General features: G+C 48.5%; 1 protein-coding gene across 6 annotated transcripts; it reads right to left on the bottom strand.

The window, feature by feature from the left end:
• Nucleotides 1–6,805: 6,805 nt before the first annotated feature.
• Nucleotides 6,806–21,179, bottom strand: LOC120652941 (importin-4-like). Of its 6 annotated transcripts, none has more exons than XM_039930899.1 (20): nucleotides 20,697–21,124; nucleotides 15,094–15,226; nucleotides 14,235–14,371; nucleotides 14,072–14,135; nucleotides 12,318–12,533; nucleotides 11,733–12,236; nucleotides 11,480–11,614; nucleotides 11,133–11,348; nucleotides 10,968–11,057; nucleotides 10,625–10,866; nucleotides 10,462–10,550; nucleotides 9,614–9,654; nucleotides 9,458–9,488; nucleotides 9,249–9,371; nucleotides 8,951–9,165; nucleotides 8,749–8,844; nucleotides 8,550–8,662; nucleotides 7,673–7,808; nucleotides 7,480–7,584; nucleotides 6,806–7,408 (listed from the first exon to the last, which is right to left on the bottom strand). In XM_039930899.1, exons 1-20 carry the CDS (start codon nucleotides 20,969–20,971, stop codon nucleotides 7,208–7,210), a joined length of 3,162 nt encoding a protein of 1,053 aa, XP_039786833.1. In that variant the 5' UTR covers nucleotides 20,972–21,124; the 3' UTR covers nucleotides 6,806–7,207. The 6 variants fall into 6 exon arrangements, with proteins under 6 accessions (XP_039786833.1, XP_039786835.1, XP_039786839.1 ...); XM_039930901.1 differs by lacking the exon at nucleotides 20,697–21,124 and adding an exon at nucleotides 15,319–15,497; XM_039930900.1 differs by having other exon boundaries at nucleotides 6,817–7,408; nucleotides 14,090–14,135; nucleotides 20,697–21,179.
• Nucleotides 21,180–22,827: the final 1,648 nt, after the last annotated feature.

Raw genomic sequence — 22,827 nt, 5'->3', positions numbered from 1 at the left:
AACAAAACTTCATCCTATAAAAGAAGGGCCCTATGTGCGAGCTAGTTGCCAATATAAATGCACTAAAAATGATATGAAAATTATTATGCAATAAAATTAATAAATTACTACTAAGACAGATGAAGACGCACAAATACACTATAAACCCCTAAATCCCTCACACCTCCCTACCTAATCACAGCACTTGTATACATAGTTATTAGGACTGAACCGGTGAGGCTATTGGTTCGCTGGTTCACTGGTCCAACCGTAAAGAACCGTTTGAACCACTGGTTCGATAGTATCGGACCGGAGAATTGAACCGCCCACAAAAACTTTCGAACCGATGAAATATCATAATAGATAATAGATAATTAGCAACATAAAGTTCACCACATGTACAAATGAACTGTTAAATAACATAATTTTATAAATAAATCCCAACTAATCTTGCCATAAGTCCACAAAAGATATAAAAAATTATCATTTTGTGTGTTTATGGTTGTTAGCTTAAATAATATGATGGCCAACATATAATAATATAATAAAATAACAATGTTTCATAATGCATCATGGCAAGATGTATCTTAATTTAATAAATTTCATAAGTTTTGGTGCACTAGAGTTGTTTTATGGGGCATACCAAAAATAAATATGCCTGAAAAGATAACATATGTAGCATTTATGAATTAAGAAAAAATTAATTTAAATATTTGTCATTATAAAACAACCTCAAATGCTAAAATAAAGTTCACTATTGCGAAGAGCTCGTCGAAATAATCAAAACAGACATATTATTTTCCTAATTTGGATCTCTTATGAAGCATATATAAAAAACTGACCGGTTCAATTGGAACCGGCCAATTCACCGGTTCCGTAAAAAACCAACCAGTCCAACCGGTTTTTATCGGTCCGATTGTATGGACGGTCCACGAAGCGAACCGAACTGTTATTGCCCCTGGTTTGGTCTTTTACCGGTCGGACCGCCGGTTTGATCCGGTCCTAATAACTAATAACTAGGCCTGTATACCTCTACCTCAGCAACCCCCCTCTCCTCCCGATCCATCTACACAGTTCGCCACATCCACTGCCAGAACATTGCAGATCACAAGAGGCAAACCATAAAAAGAAAGTGAACCGACTCAATTACCATGAGGCATGCACCCATAAACACCATTACACGCAGTTCCTACCACAATCCCTTTTAAATAAGTGTCGAACCGACCTCGAAAGATTAATCTAGCTTACAGCTTACTGCGTGTAAATCGAGTGACACCAGGCTAGGAAATTTCAAGAATATCAAAGAAAAAAAGGAGATCCAAATATCAAAGAAAAAAAAAACAGATCCAGCCTTACCACGCCTAGCAATGGCGGCTCCGCGTCTTAGAGAGGTTAGGACAAAGAAGACGAACCTTCCTCTAGATGAAAAATAAAAAAGCGTAAAGTATATATCTAGTGATGGGTCACCACCAAAAGACAATAAAATCCGGATACGGTGTAGGCGGGTGTAGACAGGTGTGAATACTATGGGACCGTGAAAAGGTAAATAAGCCGTAAGAAGCCATAAAGTCTGCAAACAACTGGTATGGATTAAAAGCTACGCAAATCTTGAAGAGAATCGAACGGCTGGGGCTTCGGGTGGGCACGGGCCGCTGTGCCCACCAGAACATTTGGGCTACCCCGTGGATTTCTCGCGGGCGCCGCGCCGGCGGGCTGGTGGGAGAAGGCCAGGCGCGACGAGGACCGGGAGAGTTCGATAGCGGAGCGTGGTTGCGCTGCGCCGACGAGGCCCCGTTTAGTTTAGTTTGTGCTAATAAATAGTGCTACTTTGATCATTAATTACAGATATTAATAAAATCTAATTATAAAATCATCTTTAGAACCCTACGCTATTTCACAAGACGAATCTAACGAGGTCTTTGACTGTATAATTAGAGGATGGTACTGTAGCATTACTGTAGCTAATTATGAATTAATTATCGTTATTAGATTCGTCGTGCAAAGTTGCACCTATCCATAAAAAAATTTTGCAAATAAATTTCATTCTGTGCTTCGTAGCGCAAGTTGAACGGCCTCGGTTTCTGGAACTACGGGTACGGCTACGCGGCAGGCTCGCTCGGGGTACCGACGAGACGACGCTTCATGCCAGCAACGTGCCTGCCGGTGGCGCCCGGTGGGAGTGCATGCGCGCTGCCAACGGCCGCGAACCGTGACATGGGGCAGCGCGCCGCCCCGCCGGGCGCTTGAATCAGTCTCCGGTCGTCCGCCACGCGACTCCGGTGGCCGAGGACCGGGCAGACGAAACGTGACCTTGGACGTTTCGGTGCGGCGCTAGCTGGTGCGGCCTTCGCCCAACCCGCCTCTCGCTTTGCCGCATCTCTGGAGCTCTAGCTGCGTGCGATCGATCCGGCGTCCCCTGTCGAGAATACAAACCATGCGACTTCCGCGCGCACTTCGGGGGCAGATGCCCCTACCTACCCGGACGAGGCACGGGTTTCTGTCTGTAATCTGCCGGCGCGGGCGAGGTGCAGCCAGAATTAGGAGCATGGTTTTAAATAGCGGGTTATAACAAATAGCAGTGTATTTTTTTTCTGAGGCTAGAAGGTTATAGCGGGCTATGACAAATAACAGTTTACTACTAAATTATGAAAATACAAGTAATAGATGCACAAAAACATAGTAATTAGCGAATTTCAATATAAATATGTTTCTAGGGCTATGCGAATATTACTTAAGTTGACAATGTAATAAAAATCATACAATCAAATATTTATTTGTCCAAAAGACCAAGACAGTAGCACTGAGCTAAGAATAAAGTTATACCGAAGCTAAAGCTATGCTATTTAGCACAACTATAACCCAATTTAGCGTACATGGCTGCTATAGCGGCGCAAATACAAATAGCGTAGCGGAAACCCTCTAAAAAAGATATAACGTGGCAAATACAAATAGCATAGCGGAAGCTATAGCCCACTATTTAAAACCATGATTAGGAGTAAGTTTTTTTATGATGATGGGATTATTGGGGGGATTGTGCGGGTGGAAACAGGTCGAGCGACGAGCTGCGGAACTGACCAACCAGGGGTCGTCACGAGCCTGGGAGCAGCAGCTTTTGACAAGTCGGCCGGGGCCCGTCGGGCAACCGCCGGCCACCGTCCTTTGGTACTTTGCCAGAGTAATATAAGTAGAGATGTCAAAATATATCACTCATGCAAGAAAAAAAAAGAAGATCATGTGAATAGTTTTCTGTATCCGTACTTCTAGTAGTGCCATCTTGCTTATTTCTGAAGCTGACAAATGCTTCTTCAGTTCATTCAGATCTTCAGGCTCCTGAAGGCGGGATATACATCTCAGGCTGTCAAGCACTCAGAAACAGTGCTTAGGTTTTTCAAAGAAAGAAACAGTACTTGTAGGTTCATCAAGAAATACTACAGTCTTGGAGCCTTCATTCTTGAGACTGTACTGTACTTGTAGGTTGTAGGTTCTGTAGCTTTGTAAGCACCTCGTCACAGGCTACATCTTCCTACGATTGATTGCAGAGATGTCGATCCGCGCCTGTACACATCCGTCTCCGGAATCGTCCCATCATCGATCGGATCCCAGAAAAACGCTATTTTTCTCGTTAGGTTTTGACGCATGCTTGGGGCACCTCGTGCCACGTGTCGAACCCCCGCGCCGCCAGGGGTAGATGAGACCGAACAAGTGGAGGCGGAGGGAGCGAACACGCGCGGCTGCTATGCTCTCGTGCATTGTCTTCTTCAGCTCGGCTGGAAGAATAAGATACAGTTGTAGAATCGATTCACGACAAAATATATATACAGTTGTAGAATCCATCTCTTTCAGGCTTAAGATTCCGGCAAAGCTTGGAGCAGATAACTCATGAGAAGGAATTGTTGCCAATGGACGACCTTCTCAAGGCAACCATCATGAGTTTCACAGATCATCATGCCTTGGGATTGTGGCAGAGATTTCTTGCCTCTTCGTTAACTGGGCTCTGTTGCCGCTTTCAGGCCTTTTGTTGTTCTTGGTAGTTACACATCGTTTGTCATGTTTTTTCAACCTGCATCCGTATGTCGCTATTTCTTTTTTTTCTTTTCTTTTCTTAGAGAGAGAGATGCAATCTTACACAGTTTCAGTTAGCAGCATGCCTTTGTTTGAGAAGAAAGCTCAATGCATGCATGATCCAGCAGTAACTTTTTAAACTGTGCGTTAGCGGTCTTTCGAAAAAAAAACTGTGCGTTAGCGAAAAGGTGAAAAAAAAAGTGAGAGAGAAGAGATCGCGCGGATGGATTCCCTATCCCTAGCGCAGGCGCTGGAGGGCGGTGCAGAGCAGCAGGGCCGGAAATCCACGGCAAGTGCCATCAGAATCCCCCTTGGATTGCAAGCCACCGAATCTTGCGCGCCATTACCAGGACAGGCGCCGATATCTTGGGGCCATCCGGATCCGCTCCTGCCCAGATCTCGCCGTCTATCCACTGTGCAGCAAAAGCTAGCAGGCAATGCAATGCAACCCGGGCGAGCGACGGTGCAGTGCTCCATGGACGGGCTCCCATGCATTCCCTAGCTAGCTGCCCCGATCCCGTACGTCGCCGGTGCCCGGCCTCATGCCTCCGTGCTCCGTCTCGCCGGCCGGCCGTCAGGTCGTCCGAAAAAAAAAACAAGCTAAGTAGATAGTAATGTGTAGTGTTTAGACGTAATTAATGACCTGATAGAACTGATGCAAGACGTACGACGACAGAACGAAAGAGGGGGGAGAAATAGAATTGTTAGGTGCGCACGAGCCTGAACCCTTCTTTCAGAGCTATGCATTCCATCGAATAACTTTTTAGTCGGCCCGCAGATAGATCGCGCCGGCCGGCCGGGTGATGGATTGATGCGTGGCCTCACTGGAAGCCGTGGATCGTAGCACGCACCCACCCAGCTTGGACGCTAGCTAGCTAGTGTCTGCCCTCCTATCGCCTACTCGATCTCCTCTCTATCTAGATCCCTGCTGGACCAGAGGGATCGGACATGTTCGCCGTCGGATCGGCGGGCTCCGACCCGTCGTCGATCGGCGTCCGATCCGCGCGCATACGCGGTGGCGTGGCGCGCGCCCGTCGTCTCGTCTCAAGATGCGCGCGTTTCCCCTGGCCAAGTTGGGATCGCAAAGACTCGACTCGGCTTGGACCGGGGAAATCATTATCAGTAGGCCGTGAGGGAGAATATAGAGCTCGCGACCGCATGCAGCGCATGGCTCGTGCAACGGTGCAAGTGGCGATAGGCCATCGTGCCTTTTGGGAGCGAAGTGGACATCGCACGCATGACACAACGGTCGACGGCGACACAGTTTCTCTTCCACGGACCAAGAAATAAAAATTCCTTTGCCGCCCCGGCACGGTAAAAATAAATAAAACAGATGAAAGGTAGCGCAAATAGCTAGGGACATGCGTACCGACCAAGATATGTATACGGTAGTACAAAGCAGTAGCGTCAGTCGCTGCTAGCTGCTGCTCGCTACCTCGTCAATGTCATCTCCTCCTTTCTATCCTCGAGAGCCTATCTCCCCTCGCCACCGTGCCATCACCGTTCTACGTACCTACTAGTACACTCCTACGGGGCAAAGGCGCCCCTCCGTCCTAAAAACTAAAACTAAAAAGAGGCACGCGCCCTGGGTACCTCTGCCTCTGCTCGCTCATGATATAAAGCCTGCGCAAGTGTGCAGCAGGACGTGCTACACGCACGGGTATAGCTGGTAGCTGCCGAGCAATCCATGCGCCGGGGCGGTCGGCCTGCCTGCTCGCGGGTAGCCAGCCGAGCCAATGGGGCGCGAGGGGAAAAATTGCACGCGCCGGGCCGAGCCTCCCAGGCCAGCAGATCTGACGCGACGCGAAAGGCCAGCGCGTTTTGACGACCGGTACCCCCCAGGCCTTTGCCTGAGAGGGAGGCGGGCGGCGGGGCGCACATGGCCGCGCCCGGCGCGCGCGGGGCGCGGGGCGGGGATGCCAAAAATGGCAGTGCCGTAGGCTTTCGCGGGGGTAGTGACTAGTTGAGTGGGGCGCCTGGCCGTGGCAGGCCGCGGATCCGGCCGGAGATCGTGCCGGCCCGCGTGTCGCCCCTGCGTGTCAACCCGGGGTTGGCCGCGCGCCGCCGCCGCCCGATCACGCTCGAGATCGGTGCGGGGCACGCTGTCGCCGGCGGTGGCCGGTGAGTGCCTGAGCGGCTTCAGCTACACTGGAGCCCCGCGCATGGACGTACGGGGCCATTCTTGGCGGTGACCACTGACCAGAGTCTGCTTTCTGGAAAAACGAAAAGCTGATTAGTGTGAGCCAGCTGCAAATCGTGGCCAAAAGGCAGGGGTGAGCGAGCAGGCAGGAAAGGACGAATCGGTCCAGTGATTGATTGGGATCACCGATCGATCGCGAGCTTTACCACTGGATCGGGCTTCTGCTGATCGACGGGCCGGCCTTAATCCAAAGGAAGCAGAGCACCCAGCTGCTGATGGTTCGTGGAGCACGGACGAGGGAGGGGGACGGCGACCGGTGCGATGCTCCGGTTCCCGTCGCGGCCTAATCCTTAGTCAAGAAGAAACAAAAGTTTCCCAAACCGGCATTGCGCAGCTGCACTACGGATCGACGACGGGCGCATGGCCACGCTGCTCACACGCTACACCGGCTAATCGCTTTAGCTTTGCACAAGCTTTGATTCTTTTGATTTCTTTGGTCGGTCACATTAGTTTTCTATTCGCGGCAAAAGAGGCGCCTTTTTTTTCCCAACTTGGGCACGACAAGGCTATGTAATCCGGACGAATAATCACAAAAGTGGTATGAGCAGTATCTAGTATACAAAATTTCCTACACATAAAGTTCCAAAAGGCCATATATTCTATATAAAATACTCTGTTCTATATACAACAGTAATCAATGAATCGCACAGCCCGGTAAAAGAATTATGAAACCAAGCTAACAAACAACCAAAACCGGAACCTGAAAACAGGCAGACTCGGCAAATGCGCTGTTGGCCAAGGATAGCACCATCAACCGCGCACACAGCTCCAATGAGCACCACTAATAACACCAAAAAGGAAAACAAGAATTCTACTCACTCGCACCCATGTCCGATGCAGACATCCCATCTGGTTTGATCCATCTAACCAGAATCGACAAATGATGGCCTTGAGAAAATGGCAATCATTTGACAGCCAAAACAATCCAACAGAACAAAGAACTGAAGAAAAGTTGCTTCTCAGTGATCATCTTCTACTGGCAAATGCTGCCAATGCGTTTGCATGAGCTGGTGGCAGTGCACTCAGTATAGGCTGCATTTGCTGGCCGTAGACAGATATCAAGTGAGATACAGCCTTGCCAATATTTGTTTTGACTTCATCACTCTCGTCTGGGGATACCACCACTTGGGCAAAGACATGTATCACATCAGGCACAAGAGGAAGGATCTGCAACAGTAACAAAGTTAGGTTCAGCCCATGAATAAAAACTGATAATAGATATCTGGTGTGAGAATCACCTGGGGATGCGATGATAGTAATAAACTGCAGATGCAACTATAGACAGACATTGATTCTTCATGATCTTCTTTTAGTGGCAAAGCTTTGATAAATACTGGAAGAACCTATAAGAATGAAACCAAGTGCTCATTACACTCCTAAAATCTGAAACAGAGAGATCTCCAAACATACCAGCTAAAATGTCATACGAACCTGGTTGAGAGGAATTGACTGAGGCTGCACCATTATCATCCTAGCAATAGCACCAGCAGCATTATCTCTTACTGCATCATCTGATTCTGAGTTACTAAACAGATTATGCAGAGAACGAAGTATATCCCCATAGTACCTGAATAAAGATGAACAATAACTAGTGAGTGATAAATTTATATGATGGAATGTTAACTCTTCAGGTTTCCCTGGATTCTAGCAATCTGAGATATTAAGTAACTTATTCGTGGCTATAAAACGGAACAGCACCAACCAAGTCTAGCGATTCTTAGTTGCCCTCTTCCTACAGTTTAGTATTTGAGAGTACTTTACATCTATAAACAGTGTTCTACTTTATCAACAAACTCTTAGCAGCTATTATCTAGAGGGAAAAAATTGGTTTGATCTATTGGTCTTTTTGACAAGAACTTTGAAAGAGTCTTGCCACATCATCGTTACTGCTAGGCTTCAGTCATGACAGGGAACCTAGAACAACCTATGGGTCAGCCTATTCATAATTCAGATACTATGGCAATTGAGAAGTATTAGAGGCAACAATAATTCTAATCAACTGCTCACTTACTGACATAGTGCTTTTTCAATATGGATACAGTGAACATGATACCGCCTTCCCATCAGTTCTATAAGAAAATTGTTGGATTTAATCAATTAAATTAGTATAATACTTTTTCATTAGCTAGCTTTTCCGAACATAAGAAAACCATAGTGCACACCATGTCTTCTTTTAAATGCAGTAATACGCATTATACCAAGAGTATTCTTCATACTAGGAAAGTGCAAGGCATAAGTGTCCAAAGACAGTCAGGTGCTTAAAGGCAAGACATGAAATATGATAATTCTAGCATAACTTTATACATACTTTAGTGCTGCAGCACCCCCATTCTTGCAAATCTCACCAACACAGAAAGCAGCATTTCTTCTATTAGTAGCATCAGATGATGCAAGCTCTTTCAACACCAAAGGCATTATTTTCTGAAGAAAAATCAAAATGAAGAAGCATGAATAGGGTCATTGAAATGACAAAGTTTGTACAAATGTCAAGAATGCTAGAAACGTACATCAACATAAGCAGAAATTGGAGAACCCATTTCCTGAGCGACCTCAGCTAAGGTTGCAACAACCATAGTCTTATCTTGGGGAGGATGGGGAGATTTCTGCAATTATTCCAGGAAATAGTTTCAAATTTCAAACTTAATTAATAATATTTAACAAATGGGAATATGGAGCATGTGTGCATAAAGAAGGGGGATAGTAACATACAGCAAATTTCATCAATGGATCAAACAATTTTGCAAAGATAAGATCAAAATAAGAACCCATCACTTTTGCAAAAGCTGGCAATAGATCTGAAACTGCATCCATGAGGACTTCATCATGATCAATGTCGCCATCATCCTCACCATCCGACTCTACTTGCTGACAACTTGATTCTTGACGCAAAAGAATGAGTGTCGCCTCAGCAAGCCTTAGTATATCTGAAACAAAGCACAGAAGCATACTTTTTAACAACAAAGCCTAGTATTTTGAGTCAAACTAGTACAGGACAGGTGCATCTTACAAGGTTCAATTGCAGCAAAACCACAGTTCTTCACAATGTCTGCTACACTCATGCAAGCTTGTGCAACAACCTCTTTGTCATCATCCTCTGTCATGGTCTTAATATAGATGTTCAGAACCGTATCTGGAAAAGCAAACACAGCATGGTTGTTTGATATCTCACAGGACAGATGAACTTAAAATGTGGTGATATTTATATCCTGCATTTACCAAGGACATCCTTCTGTTTCTCTTGTACATCCTGCATGGTACAAAGAACATATTTTCCATCAGAATTGTAATGTTTTATTTACAACAATCATATTTAAGTTGATGGAAGGGGTGAAGGATGTGGCATACGAATATTTAGCAAAACAGAATACTTACAGCATGTGTAGGAGGTATTGCCCTAACTGCAGTTAGGATATCTGCAAGAAGGGATAACACTGTAACTACAAATAAAATCATACTCCCACCATTCACTTTTGATAGCTATACATTTCAAAAACTCAAATGTTCATAAATGATAGCAATATTTGCTATTGGCATGTGCTGTGGCAATAAATAGCACTAGTAACGAGGAGTTTCCAGTTAAATCATTGGAGGACCAACAAAAAAGTCTGTGTTGCATTTATTATATGATAAGTAAAGTTATTTTCTTTGGTCAGTGTGTCAAGGTGAAATATAGCTGTCAAAAGTGAATGGAGGGAGTACAATCACATATTTTATGGATCACTCCAAAAAAAGCATAAACCAAGAATGTGTTAAAAAGTACAGTTGCCCATATTAATGATAGATCATGAAGTAATCAAGTCGATTAACAACATACCATTCTGCATTCTATCATAAAATATTTGGTCCCTACCTATAGTAATACCTCTACTGTGTAAGCCTAGGATTACACTATCATTGGGTGAACCTGTGAGCGTACCTAATGTTTTATTAACTTCGGAGTTTCAATCTGAAATGATCTTTCTGTCAGACCTTAAAGGAAACCTCGCTACACAGACCATAAAAATACATCATTTAAAAGGCTTCTTCACATGATTTTTTGATATATTTCGCTATACTTTTACAGCTATTTGTTTTCTTACAGTTATAGTTAAAGCAACCACAATTTATTTTTGATGAATCACTCAGCCTGACAATGAAATTTCCACAATGTTGACAGTACAGAACAAAGGAAACAAAGGCCCAGTGAAAAATGCATCTAGGAGAAGTAGGGAATAAATTACGTTTTAGAGAAATGACTGCCTGGAGCCTCAGATCTTCGTGGAAATACCCACTGTGCCTGATTAAAATCTTCAGTGACTCCTCGAGATACCTAGTGTCCGTTAAGGAAGTTTTGAAAGGTGAAACTGTGACTGGAGCATTACGTTAGCACTTTTTCAAGGATACGGAGCATAGGCACTCTTCGTGTGTAGTGCAAAAAAACCAATAGCCTGTGTTGCAGCAGCTTTCTCATCTAATACCCCAGTCCGCACACTGATATTTCTAACTCTTGGCTCATCATTAGCATCATCATCAGAGGAAACACCGCCAAATCCATTGTCAACACTATCAGCATCATCAATGTCCACAGCAGAACCATCATCCAAGTTGCAGGAAGAAAATACGAGAGGTACAACATGAGGAAGATACTGCAATGCACAACAATTCATTTCGATAAACATAAACATCACTCAGAAATTGAATAAAACTTAAAGTCCCTTTATTGGCTAAAAAAAGTTCCCCTTATTACCTGTGTAAAACTATCACCCAAAATCTCAGCAACGTTGCTAAAAAAACCATGAGTATATTCTCTAAGTTCACTGTAATCCAATCCAAAACCCTGCATGTATGAAGAGCATAATGAGTTGGACTAAACACTGTAAAAGTGTCTGAAGGTACTGTAACTACAACTCACAGAAATAGCAGCCTCGATGAAGGGGGGCAGTATCGCTTCAACTCTTGCTCTGCCAACTGCCATGGCTACTATCCCAACAACCTCGGTAGCCCTAGCTCTTGCACACAAATCTTCATCACTAGTGAGCACCATAAAACCTTTCATCATTTCAAGGACCTTTTCTGCGTATGGGGTAAAAGCCTTCTCTGCAGCAGCAGCCACAGAGCCAATTGCAGACTGCAGAAAATATCATCATTGTCAAAATGAAAGATGATTTTATTCATTTATTTATTTATTGGGGGGGGGGGGGGGGGTATCATCTTTCCAAAGACTTATCACTCATTCAAAATATTTATTGCTATACACACCATGCATGTCTCTTGCAAGTTCCGCGGACTGCTCTGCAAAGACATAACCAATTTGCATATCAAGGGATCTAGATATGGCAGGATATCTTCACCCATGTCCTCACAGAATGCTGCAAGGGCATAATATGATTTCTCCTGCAAGAACAAATGCATTAATGTTTTATATTTTCCAAATTCATTGTCGAAGCTAAAGCATCATGGAAAAGGTTGCTGCCCATTTTGAACAGAAAATATCTCTACTTTTCAAGGATACCTTAACTTCATCTGATGGGTCTTCAAGAGCATTTAGGATGCATGGAAGTACATTCGCATAATGAGACAAAATTTCTGGTTGCAGGTGTTCAGCAAACTGACCAAGAGCAAAAGACGCAGCACCTCTAACCATTTGCTCTTGATCCTTTAATGCTTCCAAAACAATTTTCAGACAATCTTCCAGCTTATCTTTCAAATGTTCACAACAACCCTCTGAGATAACACCCAGTGATGTCACAGCAGCCTCACGATACTTCGGATTAATGTGATTAAAGCTCACAGAAGCGAACTCAAGAACTGGTGCAAGAACGTGTCTTGGTAAGTTGATAGCCATTGTATCAATGACTTCGGCAGCAGAACGATCAGCTGCTAGATCAGAATCTTCATCTTCATTAGCTGTTTCCGTAAGCAAAGGGCACATAACTTGCAGGATAGGTACAACCAGTTTGTGCTTTTTCAAGAAAGATGCTTTAAACTTTGCAAGCCATGAAATTATCTGGATGGCCTGAAACAATCATTTGTAACAAGTCAGTAATCTGCAAATCATATGGAGACATATTAGAGGATGCTGAGTGCTGATCAAAACCTGCTGCCTTATATTTATTTCCAGATCCTGGTTTGCAGAAACTTCCAGCGAGAATTGCACAATTGACCTTACAGAGTCGCCAAGAAGTGGCGCTGGAGATTCAATTAGTTCGTCAAAAATTTCAAATGCAATGGAAGCAACATCTTCCTCGCCATTAGCAAGACATTGCCTCGATATATTCAAGATACTGGGAACAAAGTCCCGAAACATTTTGACCTACATAATGTACACACACGACCACAACATTAGCCAGTGGTAATGCATCAAATGGTATATTCTGCAAGACTAAGCACGAAACCAAATTCCACTATGCAAGCAGGAAGTGGAGGATTCAAACATTTGGACATTTAAAATGAGTGCACAAAACTCTAAGAAAATACTATTTGTGTACAGTAAGTCAGCAAACATGGTCACATTGTAAGTAGAACAAAACAATTTCATATTTGGAAAGAATATCATGTGGATCCATCATAATAGATTCAATCATCCAATGCAATTTGTTCCAAGCTCCAATAAACTACACAATTAGTTAACATGAAACACAAACAAAAATCACAGGTACAGGAACTCCTCAAAATATATGGCTTGACTTTCTCTAGCAGTATGACAATAAATAGCTTTCGCCCTGTTCACCGGTTCGGCAAAACCGGTTGCCAGCCCGCACCCAACCCGAATAGACCCGTCGTGTTGGAGCTATCGACGGGCTGGGTCGGTTTAGCTCTAAAACTGGATAAGAAAAGAACAGGGTGGCTGGTTAACGGGTTGAACCATGATACCCGCCGAACCCGTCTTCCTATACAGCGGCGGCGAAGATGCAGGTAGCCCTGCATCATTTGCGTCCGCGAGAAAAATCAAGCAAGATGCATTGACAGCTTCTTGTTTCCCCATCTCATCCTTCTCTTGACGGCAAGATGCATCACCCATAAATCAGAAAAATCAAGCAGGAGAAAAGAAAAAGGGGATCTGAATAGCTGAAGAGACCGTGGTCACGAAATCCTTGCTGTCCTCTTGGTTGAGCAGTCTGGGTAGAAGACCTGGCCGAGCAAGCAGCAGGAGCCGCGGGGTGAGTTTCGCCGGATGACGCTCGCGAGCGGCCACAGGCGAGCTTCGGCGGGTGGCGCGGCAGGAGCTCCGCCTCGGCGCCTCCTCTTTGCGACGGCGGCACTTGCTGGCGACCTGTGTGGAAATGTGCTAATGATGTGCAGAAAGGCCTGTATCTACCAGGCGTCCAGGCCCAAAGGCTAGAGGCAAGCATCTAGTTGGCCCGTTGACGGCCTTGTTGTTTGCTGCAAATTCAACCCGTGACAAACCCGTCGAACCACACCAGACCAGTTTAACCCAACACATAATTAAACCTGTTCTAAACCTTATAGGACCAACCCAACCTGGACCAAGTAGTAAATACGCAGGTTGGGTCATGGACCCAGCCGAACCTGGAAAACCCGGACCATGAACAGGGCGAAATAGCTTCATGGAACTGCACTTATCTCAAGGGAAAAAAAATTGTTATGCAAATATGTTCATAGGCATAAGAGGTTAGTGTAGTAGAGATTAGCAATGAGTCAAATCCTATGTTATGGTAGATGCAAAAGAGCGTCATTATTAGCAAACACTAGGAAAATACAGTAGAACCAGTTGCTGTAAACAAAACACAGATCTAAATAACAATATTCAAAATAGTAGGACCAATTAGAATAATCATAGAAGTGGTACATTTTTTAACTCCAAACAGACAAACTTTAAGAAAATCACACCTGACGAGTAAAACTTACAATGTCACCTCCATCATTGACATATTCTATGAAAGATCCAACAGCCCTGTTGCACAGAGAGAGAAAAAGAAGTTGTTTAGCCACAGCAAAACTTGGCCAGATATATTATTTGCAATAAGCTTTCGGTCACCAAATTTAGCCATACTTTAGGGCCGCAATTCTGACTCGAGAGCTAGACTCGTCTTGCAGACATTTCAGCAAAATAGGTTGCAAATTGTTCAGATGAGATTGAAAAGTAGCCCCAATAGTTTCAGTAAGGGAGCTGAAAAGAATCAAAGCCACCTGCAAAAAAATAAAATGATAGCAAACCATCAAGGCTGTCAGAACTTTACTTTCTGCGTAGATAATGCAGCAGTTACTTCCTGTAATGTTACTAATAACAAACAAAATTACCAAAGAATACAGGGCTTGAAAATGGTTGCCCCATACCACTATACCAGTATATACTACTAAGCCCAAAAGAATAATTGATATCAACAAATGCATTGTCTGAATGATAGGGAACAGCAAGTAGAAACGTCTAGGAATACAAACATAGAAAATGCTATGATGTCAAATTAGTTTTCCAATGCGCATCAACAGTGTGAATTCCAGCATTTGTTAGTGCTGTTAACCAGCATGCAAAATTATAATGGATGTTTGAAGGAAACAGAGAGGATTTTAAGCAGATGCAAAAAAAAAAGTATACATTGTACATACCATCTACCTATCTCCTAAGATTTATCCTTTATTCCTTCCAATGAGACTAATGTAAACAGCAAGCAATTATGAAAGGGCTAACCATCATGCCGCTGATATGATATCAGGATACCAAAACATAATGTGGTAAAATTCAGAAACCTAGAGTAAATAAACGAAAATGACGTTGCAAATAGAATTTTTCTACAGGTAAATTTAAAATTCATCTAATATAAAGAAATAGTAACATATAGTTTATTATTTTTCAATGTGAATACTGTATATATGCATCTACTTGGTAGGAATACTTCACCAAATTGACTTACTTCTCTATGATCTTCCTGAGGACTTTGGCTGCATTGGAAAAGAAAAGGTAATAGTTCTGGCCACTCTCCTGCAGGGATTGCATACTTAGCTATAATGCTCACGACATTTGCACTAGCTCGCCTTACAGGATGACTGCATAAGAAAAGAAAGAGAGAAATCTAAGCTTAAAAGAAGTACAAGCGAACAAAGAATTATAGAGCAGATAAAAAACAAATGACGAGTACAATGTTTGACATGCAACATTTTGCACCCCCATGATGATACTGTTGTGATGCAACCATGATCTCCATGAAACCAATGATCTCTTATGTATCTCATCAGGCTCTGATTAGTTTTGGCTGTAATAAGAGACATGCACCTACCAGATCCAGTCGATGGTGACTGTAGGAGGGAATAATGGATGTATTACTCCAACCCTAGAAGGGTGAGTATATATATTCCTATACATGGGCCTTTATACACATGGGCTCAATATACACCAACACCCCCCCCCCCCCCCCCCGCAGTCTGAACTACCGGCACAGCGGTGTTCAAGACTGGACAACAAGAAAGCCAACACCCCCCGCAGTCTGAACAACCGGCGCAGCGGTGTTCAAGACTGGACAAGAAGAGAGTACAAAGGGCTAATACCCCCCGCAGCCACAACTAGCCACCGGCTACGTTGAGGCTGGAGCGAAACTCCGAGGAGGTCGAGGAGGGCAGTCCCTTGGTGAAGATGTCAGCAAACTGGGAGATAGTCGGGACATGGAGTACCCGAACATTGTCGATAGCGACTCTGTCGCGCACGAAGTGCAGGTCAATCTCCACATGCTTCGTCCGCTGATGTTGGATGGGGTTGGTGGAGAGATACACGGCGCTGACGTTGTCGCAGTAGACGAGCGTGCTCTTGGCGAGCGGGTTGTGGAGCTCCGCAAAGAGCTGTCGTAACCAAGACGCCTCCGCCACGCCGTTAGCGACAGGCCGGTACTCCGCCTCAGCACTGGAGCGGGAGACAACCGGCTGCCGCTTGGACGACCAGGAGACCAGGTTGCCACCCAGGAAGACGGCGTAGCCGGAAGTGGAGCGAAGAGTGTCCGGGCAGCCAGCCCAGTCAGCGTCGGTGTAAACCACCAGCTCAGCAGAGGACGAGCGGTGAAGCACCAGGCCGAGATCCACTGTGCCACGGGCTGCTCTTGCGGCTGCAGCTGCTGCTGCTGCTGCTGTTGCTGCCGGCGGGAGGAATTCCGCGGCGGCGATGGTGGTGGTGCAGTCGCCCCAGAGGATGCGTGGGGGCCGGCAGCCCGGGAGCTACCCTGGCCCGCGCCCTCAGAAGACCTCTGGCGCTTCGCGGCGGGCTCCGAGACCAGGGTCCCGTCGCCCCGGAGTAGCCTGCGCCGGCCTCCGTCGCCCGACGATGCACCGGAGCTACCTTGTGCCCGGCTGGAGCCGGCTGTGGCCGCGCTGCTAGCCGCGGCCTGCTTCCCCTTCATGGTGGCGCCGGATCCCGCAGCGCTCAGCGTGGCCTGATCCCCGGATGCACCCGGGATCCGGAGCCCGCGGTTCGCGTCGCCTCCGGTCTGGCGTGGGGCCAGTCCCCCGTCGTCCAGAGTCGGCAGGGTTGCCAGCACCGCCACCCTCGCGGAGTCCTCGCAGAGGGGGACTATGCCCTGCGGGAGGATCAGGTTCTCCGGGATGAAGGCGTCCCCCGTCACGTTCCGCACCAGAACCTCCAAGGCCTCCTGTGTCAGGTCGCTCCCCTCTCCGCGTTGGGTCCTGCTGCAGTCGTTGAGACCGGTGAAGTTCCACGCTGCACGTGGCCGCTGCTTCAGGGGAGCGATCCGGCGCTTCACGAAGTCTCCGAGCACGTGCCACGAGGTGAGGCCGCTCTCTGCCAGCGACCTGATCTTGTCCAGTACGGAGTCGAACTCCGGCTGCAGCGACGGCTTGGCCCTCCAGGATGCCTTGTCGGAGGCGGGCCCCTCGGTCGGCAGGGTGAGGCGCTCGTTGGCTTCGGTGGTGGCGATCACCCAATCCCTGCGCCACTCCTCCCACTTCCCACCAGCCAGGCCGGGAATGTAAGGAGTCGCCAGGTCACTCCTCACCTGGAAGTAGTACCCTCCCACCTCGTCCTTGCTCCTTCCGGATCTCACCAGAATGAAGAAATAGCGGAAGAGGATGACGCAGGGCCGAACTCCCACGAACATCTCGCATAGGTGCACGAAGATGGACGTCAGGAGGAGGGAGTGCGGCGTCAGATGCTGAAGTTGGAGGCCGAAGTCTTCCAGCAGCAGCAGCAGGAACGAAGAAATCGGCAGTCCCACGCCAGTGGAGATGTGCGAGATGAATAGCACAAACTCCCCGGCGCGGAGGTTGCCAAGGGGAACCGAGCCTGCTCGCACCCCCCAGCCGGTCTCCTGAGCGCTCCATCCCAGCAGACGGCGCACTGTGTTCAACTCTCCCTCGGTCTGATATCGGCGGGGGGTGAACAAGGGATGCCATTGCTCAGTGGAGATGAGAGGCAGCCGGCGCGAGGGAACAAAGGGCAAAGGGGGCTCGAAGGCAAAGGGGCGCAAAGGTTGGAAGGGAGAAGACGAATGCGGGAAAGTAACCGCGGAATGCGGTACACCCCATTATAAAGCCTGACTCAACCGGCGCGCCCCGGAACCGTCGCTGGAACCCAAGCGACGTCCGCACCTAATGTTAACCGCCCATTCCATGGCAAGGGGGCCAAGGCCCACCTGTCAGGGAGAGCGGGTAACCAACAGAGGTGTGAAAAGGCGGGATCCGAACCGCCGCCCGCGCGCGTGAAGCGAGGCGGAAGCTGAGCTGACGTGCGCGCATTAATCGCAGGCGTGGCCGAGCTTTTCGGGAACTGCGCCGGTGGTAAATATTCTGTTTACTCCGGCTGCAACAATGCCGAGCGTCGCGCGCATGACTAGGTGAACCACTACTATGCGTGGGGATCGTGAGTCAGTAAGCCGTTGCGATGTGATGAGGCAGCAACCAACCCAATGGGTGGTCAAAGCCGGTCAAGACCCCTGCGGAAAGGAGCTTCAAGCTATATAGAGCCAAATCGCAGAAGTGGCCCCACCTGTGGGTTCGTACCTCCCCCAAGGTGGGCCCGGGGGCCACTGTCGGTACCCTGTAACAGGGATACCCACTCTTACTACAGCAAGGCAGGACCCGCGTAGTTATCCGTAGCTGCGCGGGAAAGACGGAGTAGCCAGGCCCCACAGGCCAGGCTTTTCCCTCACCAGGCCAACGGCCCCGGACCGTTCCCCGCCTGAGGATGGGTCCGGTGACGCCACGTGTCTCTACGGAAGGGAAGCTCCGAGCTGACCGCCGAGGCCTCGGACCCCCAGAGGGGTCCGGGACCTCCTGCGCCCGTCCGGACTCCCCTCACCGTGTAGGGGTCCGGAGCCGCCACGTGTCCCGGAGACGTGGGATCGTGCGCGAGTCTTCCGCAGGAAGACTCGCCCACCTACCGCATTTAATGCGATGGACAAGGCGTGCTCTGCCGTCGCGGTACACAAGACAGCCTTTTGTCAGGCCCCGCTGCGCGCCGCGTATTACCAAGGAGCACAGTGCAGCCGCCTGAGCCGCGCCCGCGCAGAGCCCGTCTGCCGCGTTAAATGGATACGACGGCACGACACTTTTCCATCATGCCACCTACGCCGCTCCCTACACAGCCGTTCAGCTGCGTGGCAGGCGATGCTACTAGCTACGTCAGGCTCCGTCTCGACAAGACAGCGCCAAGACATGATGGACGGAGGGCTCCGGGAGCAGGCGAGGGAATCCAAGAGAGAGATCTCCTTTGCCTGCAACGCCATAATGTATGAACAATCCGTTATTTTATATTGCATCGTTGGACCCACCTGTCGGGGATCCAACAGCCGTGTACGCACCCCCTTGAGATATAAAAGGGAGGTGCCCGCTGTGCACAGGACGATCTCCACAATCCAGACTGACTCAAGCTCTCGCAACCTTCTCACTCTCGTGGGAAGGCAATACAACACACAGTGGACGTAGGGTATTACGCTCCGGCGGCCCGAACCACTCTAAATCCTGCTGTGTTCCTCGTGTTCTTGAGTGAGACCGATCTAAGACTAACTACCCCCTGAGTATACACCCTCTGGGCTAGGGCGGGTGCCTTCCGCCACCCGGCTGTGGTTTGCAGCACCACGACACCGCATACTTACCTCGGCTTGCCCCTCACCCCGCACAAATTACGCGTCTCCGACTTTCAGCCCCTCGTTGCTTCCTTCGACCGTTACTTAACAGGTTGGAAAGCTAGGCTGCTCGGTACCGGAGGCCGGATTGTCCTCGTCAATGCCGTCCTAGGCAGTCTGCCCGTCTACTACATGTCTGCGATTCGGCTCCCCAAAACTGTCGTCGACCGTCTAGACGCGCGTCGCAGAGCTTTTCTCTGGACCGGCGAAGAGAAGTGCCACGGGTCACGCTGCCTCCTTGCTTGGGAACGTGTCTGCCAAACCAAAGAAGATGGTGGCCTTGGTCTGAAAAACTTGGAAGATATGAATCACAGCCTCCTGCTCAAGATTGCCCACCGGCTACACGACCACTCCTCCTTGCCGTGGAAAGATTGGTTTCTCTCTCAAAACTCTCCTGTTCTCTCCGATCCTCAGGACACCTACCTCTTAGGTCCGAACTCTCTCGCTGCCGTTCAATCACCACTGTCACCGTTGGTAACGGGGAGCTTACCTCCTTCTGGCATGACCGCTGGCTTTTAAACTCGCCGCTCGCTGCAACCTTCCCTGTGCTTTTCTCCCACTGCACGCACCCTGAAATCAGTGTTCACCATGCGCTGCGCACGCCGGTCTCAACACAACTTCACGCGCGGCTGACCCAGAGCGCTGCAGCTGAACAGCAAGTCCTCTCTGACTGCCTTGCCCATGTCCATCTCACTGATGAACTCGACACTCGCCTCCTTGCATCACTGCGCCCTGAGCCTTTCACTTCAGGGGGTGCTTACAAGCTGCTCAGTCCCGAGGGGCCCCACCATCTCGATGCAATGGCTATTTGGCACGTCCGTCTCCCACCAAACTTAAGTTCTTTGCCTGGCTCCTGTGCCATGGGCGTCTCAACACCAGGGACTATCTCTATCGTCGCTCCATCCGGCCTCTGTCTGAATCTTTCTGTGAGCTGTGTCCCACTTCTTTAGAAACTGATTGGCACATCTTTGTTTCGTGCCCTATGGCTACAAGCGTCTGGGATAAACTGGCCCTTGACGTTCACGGATGCAACCTTCGCTCCCCCTGGCTGATTGGTTTGGGCACCAGCCTCCCGGAGGTTCTTCGGGTGGACGTCGTTCTCATCGTCCTTTGGCAGCTCTGGAAAGCCCGGAACGCCAAGATCTTCGACCACGTCGACTCCTGCCCCCGAGACGTCCTCCGCCGAACTCTTCGTGATCTTGACCTCTGGGCGTGCCGATACTCAAATAACAAACCTGAGCTGCTCGTCTGGAAGAATTGGTTAGCTGATCATCTTTAGATCCCCCCTTTTCTCTTTTCCCTTTGTTGGGACTCCTCTGTACTCTCAACCCGGTATGCTGGGTTCACTCTGTACTTTGCGTTGTACTTATGCTCGAAAAAAAAAAGTAAAGGACCTGTGGTCGAGCGTGATTGAGTCGATGAGGGCTTGCTTGAGGGATGCCTTGGAGTCCAGGGGAAGCTTGGGCCAGTGGGAGGTGATCTTCTTGCGGAGTAGCACGGCGGCGAGCTGGCGCACGTTGGGCGTCTTGGCCGTGCGGAGGTGGTGGACGAGCGCCGGGACCACCTGCGGGTCGCGCGCCAGCCGCCGGATCTGCTCCTCCGCCTGCCGACGCGCGTCGTTGTCCGGCATCAGGAACTGGATCAGCAGCAGCTCCAGCGACTGCGCCATTTCTCCCGCCTGCTGCTGCTGCTGATGCTGCTTCCCGCCGCCTGGAGCCTCACTTTTGCTGCGATCGGCGGCGCCGGCGGAGGCGGCGGCGGCGGGCTGGGGGAGAGCAAAAACCCTATCGATTTGGAGGCGCGGTCGCTCGGGCTGTGGTGGCGGCGCGCGTTGGGGGGCGGCGGGAGGGGTTTAGTAGGACAGTTGGGAAATTTCTGTCTTTTCGTTTTTTGTTTTCTTGCTTTATTTATTCTTTTTTCCTTTTAAAGCTTTTTTATTATTCCGGCAGCCAGAAGCCCTGGCAAACTGCTCGAATAGCGTCAGGCGGGCCGTCGGCGCTAGATGTAGAGGTTGGGATGGGCCCAATTTTTGTGGTGTTCGAGTATAGTACAGCCCAGCGCAGTGTCCTCTCCTATAAAATATCGTTCTGGGTCTAACCTCAGTGGTTCATACTAGGAACTCCTAGTGCACACAAGTCCAAGAAAGAAATCTCGCATGCATATAGTATTAAATAAAATTTATTTGTAAATTTTTTTTAAGAGTGGGTATAATTTTTCACGACGAATCTAATGACGGTAATTAATCGATGAGTGGTTACAGTGATGCTACAGTAATCACTCTCTAATCACACGGTCAAAGGCCTTCTTAGATTCTTCACGGTTCCTAGTGCAGGTGTTCTGGAGTTGGTTTTGTAAATTGACTTTTTTTAATACCGTAATTAGTAGTCAAAGTCTTCTAGTACTCCCCAGCAAAGAAAACCAAACAGGGCCCTCATCTAAAGTTCTATGGTTTGTTTTGCCCGGACTTCTATTTCTTTTTTTAATCAGAAGCGCTTGTGAAGAACTGGCGCAGAGTTTGGAAAATTTCAAACTCACTTCATGGCACGTCATCCTCCACTCTCAGTCTTATAAGCGGGCGTTCTTTTTCTTCGAAATCAATTCATTACTCCCTATTAGAGGGCTGAATCTTTTCTTTGTTTCCAACAGAGAACTTCATTGCAGGCAAAGATTTTCCAAAAAAATTAGGGTATAGGAATGGAACGCACGAACCACTGAAACCCTCCTGCATATTTCTGAAGAGGTACCTCCTTGACCTGCAGCTATCTCTTCCAGTGTTGGCAAAGGCAGTTAGTCTGCAAGCTGTACCATTCCTTTCTTTATGGATCATCATATCTATATCGATCGTCAGTTCAGTACAGATTTTAGTGCCGATGCTTAGTTCATCCTGTCAACTAGACACCTACCATTCGGTGCGCCTGCCAGCTTCCAACATTTCTTTTTTTTTTTTGAGGGAAAGCTTCCAACATTTCTTAATATAAAGGAACCAGCAGGTGGGCTCCGGCCATGTACATACAGACAGGCGCTGTATGCGCGGGCCACTACGGGCCGACGCGCGTAGCCCAGCTGTGTGTGAATCGGCCACGTAGGAAAGGCCCATCCAGCCGCAAAACTCGCGTGATAACCGTAGAAACAGGCCCGCGTCGTCGGCTGGCCGTGGAGACTGGAGAGTGGAGACTGGAGGGGAAGGAGACGCCGCCCCCCGCGGCCGCGTGCGCCGCCGAGCGGGAGACCCTTTTAAGTTCCAGGCTTCCAGCCCCGCGACCGCTACTACTACTAGCCTAGCCTAGCAGGACTGCAGGAGTAGAGCAGTGCTCCTCGACGGACGAGGCTCCGCTGCAGTTGGCCGCCGTGCGGTTGAGTCACTGCGCGTGGGGCCCGCACGCGTGGGGCCCACGTGGCAGTGACCCAATTACAGTGGAGGTAAGCAGCGGATCCGGTTCCCTCGTCGACTTGGTCGACTCCTCGTCCCCGCCGGCCTGGCATCGCGTCGCGTGCCGACCAAAGCCGACGCGCGCAAAAGCAACG

Source organism: Panicum virgatum, chromosome 9K (genome assembly GCF_016808335.1).
Source record: "Panicum virgatum strain AP13 chromosome 9K, P.virgatum_v5, whole genome shotgun sequence".
Taxonomy (NCBI): domain Eukaryota; kingdom Viridiplantae; phylum Streptophyta; class Magnoliopsida; order Poales; family Poaceae; genus Panicum; species Panicum virgatum.
The sequence above is the reverse complement of the archived record's forward strand: the minus strand, read 5'-3'. Positions and strand labels throughout refer to the sequence as shown.

Bases quoted from the DNA above. Each gene is read 5' to 3' on its own strand.
- LOC120652941 (XM_039930899.1), bottom strand. From the start codon at position 20,971: ATGGCGCAGTCGCTGGAGCTGCTGCTGATCCAGTTCCTGATGCCGGAC. The intron at 12,237-12,317 runs GTTTTGATCAGC...TGATTGTTTCAG, and splicing joins AAATAAATATAAGGCAGCAG to GCCATCCAGATAATTTCATG. The intron at 8,845-8,950 runs GTATGTTACTAT...GAATAATTGCAG, and splicing joins ATCCATTGATGAAATTTGCT to AAATCTCCCCATCCTCCCCA.